Here is a 6,000-nt window from a genome sequence, read left to right as displayed (position 1 = left end):
CTTAAGAAGGCAGTGTCCTGAGGCGGGCGCTTGGCTTTTACCCCATGTTTGCTGCTAGGTCTAGGATCGCGCCTTTCTAACTCACCTGATTTCTGGATCATGGTTTGAGAAGCCTGGCTCTGTGGATTTCCTAGTGTTATTTTCCTAATAGTGATTTTCTAAAGTAACAGTTTCCTAACTTTTGATTTTGTAGTTTTGATGTGAAAGAAACAAAAGTGCTTCTATTTCAAACATATTGGAGATAGATTTGACGCCGGGCGGGCCATGAGCATTCAGCGGAAAACCAGACGGACAAAAAGATTCTGCTCTCCCGAAGCTTACATTGTGGTGGATTTAAAAGTTGTTTCTCAACATTAGCGCTGTACCCATCATCAGCCCTACCCAGGGAGAGGAGCCTCGATGCTTGAAGTCCACTGTTCAGGCAAAGGAGAGCACAGTGTTCCCAAGGACCATTGTAAGCTGGCGGCCAAAATTTGAAAGAACATAAATCGCAGGGCAGCGAAGGAGGCGGGGGTCCCTGGAGGTTACTTCTATTAGCGTCAATACGGGCGAAGTCAGGGGACCTAGCAGGAGCCTGAAAACTTCAAGCCAAACAAACTCAGAGATCACAGCTCCCACCCGCCACCTCTCTCCGACTAGCCACTGCCGACGCCGCGAGGCGGCTGCCCCGGGGGTGGCCCGGGGAAGGCAGGGGGGCTCGGAGAAGACGGACTCTGCTTTCACTCCCCCTTTCTTCCCCATCCCTAACATGGGCTTTGCCCTGGAGCGCTTCGCGGAAGCAGTGGACCCGGCTCTGGAGTGTAAGCTGTGCGGTCAGGTGCTTGAAGAGCCCCTGTGCACGCCGTGCGGGCATGTCTTTTGCGCCAGCTGCCTGCTGCCCTGGGCGGTGGGGCGGCGCCGGTGCCCGCTGCAGTGCCAGCCCTTGGCGCCCGGCGAGCTGTACCGGGTGCTGCCGCTACGCAGCCTCATCCAGAAGCTGCGCGTCCTGTGCGACTACCGCGCCCGCGGCTGTGGCCACTCGGTCAGGCTGCAGGAGCTGGAGGCGCACGTCCAGCACTGCGACTTCGGCCCTGCCCGCCGCCTTCACAGCCGCCCGGGCTGCGCTTCGGGGCTGGGCGGCGGGGAAGTGCCCGCGCGGGGGGGCTGCAGTCCGGCACCCGGGGCTGGCCGGGGCGGGGGCGCGCGCGGGGGGCCGCCGGGCTGCCGCTGTGGCCGCGGGCGGGGGCCCAGGCCTCGGGTCCTCGCCTGGAGGCGGCGCGAGAAGGAGCTGCTAGCGCAGCTCTGGGCGCTGCAGGGCGAGGTGCAGCTCACGGCGCGCAGGTACCAGGAGAAGTTCACCCAATACATGGCTCACGTCCGTAACTTCGCCGGCGACCTGGGTGGCGGCCACTGCAGGGTAAGCAAAGGGAGGTGGGCACCGTGGGCATGGTCGATTGGGGTGGGAAGAGGAACGGTTCTTTCTGACACTTTAGGATTCCTTTGGAATTAGGCATTCTTCCTCACTGTGCAGCAGGAAGCATCACACCCTGATCATTACTTTCCTGTCATTATCTTTCGAATGGATTGTCATTGAAGTTAAGGATCGTCCCTTTTCTGCTTATATTACGATTGGAAAGAGTTAAACAGATTCGATTCTAACTTTGCGCCGGGAAAGTAGGAATTGGGAAAACTCGTTTTCCATCCAGACTCCCTTTCTCCATCTTTCAGCCGCCTCCCCACCGTCTCTGCCTATTTTTTGAACCCTTGTCCCGTGCCTGAAGCAAATCCGAGAAGGAAACCCGGAAAGCACAGACTTTCCCTGCCCAGCCTTTCCTCTCCCGCGGCCGCCAGCATCCCCGCAGCCCTGGCAGCCGCACACCTGGGACTGGTGTCAGCGCTGATGACACTTGCGCTGCCACTGCCTGAATCAACTGCCTTCTACTAAGCTGGGGACTGTGAGGCATGTGGGGGCCAGGACGGCCTCAGGAGCTGAGAGATGGGGTTTCTTAGACTTGCAGAGTTCTTTTCATCACTCTGACTTTCCCTAAATAAGCCTTCCTTGCCTCGGGATCTCATTATTGGTGGAGAGAGAGAGCGAGATTGAGATTGTGTGTGTGTGACCTGGGAAGTCCAGTCCGAGAGCCTCCATCTGTGGTCAGACCGGCCCTGCGAGCCCCCAGGCAGCGGCTGTTTCCCTTCTTTGTCTAAGCTTCTGGCCCCGAACTGCGCTCCTGGTCCGCCCGCCCGCTTTCAGACCGAATAAACAAGCCTCTTTGCAGCACCCCATGTGAAGAGGCTTGTTTATAAAGCTGTAACTTCTCTCCTGGAGGACTTCTGCGCAATGTTTGACATTGTTGGTCGCTGCCGTGGTGAGCAGGGATTTAGCAGAATTTGCGATCCATTCAAGGAGCTGTTTTCATTCTTCAGCACTCCCGGGGAGGAGCAACCCAGAAAGATTCCCATTTGGGACTGGCTGCTCCATACTGCCTCCAACTCAAGTACTGAGTTTAGAAGCGCCCGTCTTGAACCTAAAAGAGAACGTTGAAGTGAGAGGGACTAAAATGTTTCCACCTTGATGAATGGATGCACACTGTGTATGAAAAGACTGGTTTCAAGGATTCTTTCTCTAGTCCATATATGCATATACATACACGCATATATACAGGTAAATTTACAAAATGGGAGAACCCAGGGAAAAGCACAGATAGAAGCTTTGTATTACCAGTCCAGGTTTCAAGGTCTAGGAAACCAATGGTTGAAGGAAAGGAGCAACAGTTAGAATAATATTACAGAAAAGTCCATGCAACAAGTCAAGCTATGATTCTGAGAAGTGAGAAAAACTGCCCATGATTTTTGCAGACTAGCCAAAACCTTCTATGTGTTTCTCAGAAATGTTTTTCTACTACCAGTAGGGGCTGCTCTGTGCACTGCCTGGGAACAGCTCCTGGGAAAATATCGTGATGCTGATAGTAGTGATGATGATGTATATGGAATGTTATCATTCTGAAATAATTTTCCAAGTAAATGTTAATAACATCTATAACTATGAATAAACCCACCTAGTCCAGCACTAATTCATCCAATGTTTAAGTTAGTCTTTACTAATAAACATTGTAGCTATAATTCTTATTTGTTTTACTATTATTTGGCCAGCAGGAAAAAAATGCATACTACTTTACCAAGCACAAACCCTTATTTTTTTATTCTGCAGGAATTATGCAAAACCAAGTAGGAATATTATTTAAAATTAGGACTACAGTAGCCTAACATACCCTGCATTACAACAGCAACATGAATATTATGACTAAAATTTTTAAATAGTTCCAGTGTTTCTTAAATTCCTTAAGACTTTACAAAATAAAAATTTTACACTATTGATAATTTATATTTTGCTTTTCTGTAATGGAGGGAAAAACAAAGATACCTCCAAGGTTTAACCAGAAATCTGTTTTCAATTACAGTGAAATCAGATTTAGATGCTGCATTAGGATAAAAGAGCTGCATGTCTCAAAATGCAAAGACATTCAGTAATTTTTGAAAATAGGGGTTTTTCCGCCTCACATGAACCGTTGTTCTTTTTCAAATACATACTTACAAAGTAAGTATAGGAAAATGTCAACCTACTGCCACATTCAACCATTCTTAATTTTAAAGTTTTCCTCTTTTCACATGTCAGTTAACTTATAGTACATAAAACCTTATTGTAGCATTTATTTTTGTTTTATATTTTTACCTAGTCATTTTATACATTTTTTTTTTTCTAGGATGGAGAACATAAGTCATTCACTATTGTGTTAGAAAGAGAATATGACACTTTGGGATTCAATATTATAGGAGGTCGACCAAATCAGGTAAAACACCTTGTTAATGCATTACTCATTCCTTATAAAATAAGCATTAATAAACATTACTCGTTGCTTATAAAATAATAGAGGACTTAGCTTTCATTTGTGGATTTTGAGTAAGAAAAACAGTGGTTTAATCTTTAAAATTATGCTTGTGATCAAATATCAGATTTTTTTTTATTTTTATTATACTTCAAGTTCTAGGGTACATGTGCATAACGTGCAGGTTTGTTACATTTGTATACTTGTGCCATGTTGGTGTGCTGCACCCATCAACTCGTCAGCACCCATCAATTCATCATTTATATCATGTATAACTCCCCAATGCAATCCCTCCCCCCTCCCCCCCCATGATAGGCCCCAGTGTGTGATGTTCCCCTTCCCGAGTCCAAGTGATCTCATTGTTCAGTTCCCACCTATGAGTGAGAACATGCGGTGTTTGGTTTTCTCTTCTTGTGATAGTTTGCTAAGAATAATGGTTTCCAGCTGCATCCATGTCCCTACAAAGGACGCAACCTCATCCTTTTTTATGGCTGCATAGTATTCCATGGTGTATATGTGCCACATTTTCTTAATCCAGTCTGTCACAGATGGACATTTGGGTTGATTCCAAGTCTTTGCTATTGTGAATAGTGCCGCAATAAACATACGTGTGCATGTGTCTTTGTAGTAGAATAATTTATAATCCTTTGGGTATATACCCAGTAGTGGGATGGCTGGGTCATATGGTACATCTAGTTCTAGATCCTTGAGGAATTGCCATACTGTTTTCCATAATGGTGGAACTAGTTTACAATCCCACCAACAGTGTAAAAGTGTTCCTATTTCTCCACATCCTCTCCAACACCTGTTGTTTCCTGATTTTTTAATGATTGCCGTTCTAAGTGGTGTGAGATGGTATCTCATTGTGGTTTTGATTCGCATTTCTCTGATGGCGAGTGATGATGAGCATTTTTTCATGTGTCTGTTGGCTGTATGAATGTCTTCTTTTGAGAAATGTCTGTTCATATCCTTTGCCCACTTTTTGATGGGGTTGTTTGTTTTTTTCTTGTATATTTGTTTGAGTTCTTTGTAGATTCTGGATATTAGCCCTTTGTCAGATGAGTAGATTGCAAAAATTTTCTCCCATTCTGTAGGTTGCCTGTTCACTCTGATGGTAGTTTCTTTTGCTGTGCAGAAGCTCTTTAGTTGAATTAGATCCCATTTGTCAATTTTCGCTTTTGCTGCCGTTGCTTTTGGTGTTTTAGACATGAAGTCCTTGCCCATGCCTATGTCCTGAATGGTACTACCTAGATTTTTATGGTATTAGGTCTAACATTTAAGTTTAAGTCTCTAATCCATCTTGAATTAATCTTCGTATAAGGAGTAAGGAAAGGATCCAGTTTCAGCTTTCTACTTATGGCTAGCCAATTTTCCCAGCACCATTTATTAAATAGGGAATCCTTTCCCCATTTCTTGTTTCTCTCAGGTTTGTCAAAGATCAGATGGCTGTAGATGTGTGGTATTATTTCTGAGGACTCTGTTCTGTTCCATTGGTCTATAGCTCTGTTTTGGTACCAGTACCATGCTGTTTTGGTTACTGTAGCCTTGTAATACAGTTTGAAGTTAGGTAGCGTGATGCCTCCAGCTTTGTTCTTTTGACTTAGCATTGTCTTGGCAATGCGGGCTCTTTTTTGGTTCCATAGGAACTTTAAAGCAGTTTTTTCCAATTCTGTGAAGAAACTCATTGGTAGCTTGATGGGGATGGCATTGAATCGATAAATAACCTTGGGCAGTATGGCCATTTTCACGATATTGATTCTTCCTATCCATGAGCATGGTATGTTCTTCCATTTGTTTGTGTCCTCTTTGATTTCACTGAGCAGTGGTTTGTAGTTCTCCTTGAAGAGGTCCTTGACATCCCTTGTAAGTTGGATTCCTAGGTATTTTATTCTCTTTGAAGCAGTTGTGAATGGAAGTTCATTCCTGATTTGGCTCTCTGCTTGTCTGTTACTGGTGTATAAGAATGCTTGTGATTTTTGCACATTAATTTTGTATCCAATATCAGATTCCTTAATGCAAATATTCCAGTACATACCCAGGTTTTATTTATTTATTTATTTAGTTCGTTAGTTATTTAGTTTGTTTGTTTGTTTGAGACAGAGTCTTACTCTGTTGCCCAGGCTGGAATGCGGTC

The 6,000-nt window shown here is 45.2% G+C and overlaps 1 protein-coding gene across 1 annotated transcript in view; it reads left to right on the top strand.

The window, feature by feature from the left end:
* Window positions 1–610: 610 nt before the first annotated feature.
* Window positions 611–6,000, top strand: part of PDZRN4 (PDZ domain containing ring finger 4) — a 413,438-nt gene continuing 408,048 nt past the window's right edge. The window contains exons 1-2 of the mRNA XM_030939208.1: window positions 611–1,396; window positions 3,744–3,830. Coding sequence (XP_030795068.1) covers window positions 749–1,396; window positions 3,744–3,830 — 735 coding nt within the window. The 5' untranslated portion in view covers window positions 611–748. The remainder of the gene's footprint in view (window positions 1,397–3,743; window positions 3,831–6,000) is intronic.

Source organism: Rhinopithecus roxellana, chromosome 10 (assembly GCF_007565055.1).
Source record: "Rhinopithecus roxellana isolate Shanxi Qingling chromosome 10, ASM756505v1, whole genome shotgun sequence".
Classification (NCBI taxonomy): domain Eukaryota; kingdom Metazoa; phylum Chordata; class Mammalia; order Primates; family Cercopithecidae; genus Rhinopithecus; species Rhinopithecus roxellana.
The sequence above is the reverse complement of the archived record's forward strand: the minus strand, read 5'-3'. Positions and strand labels throughout refer to the sequence as shown.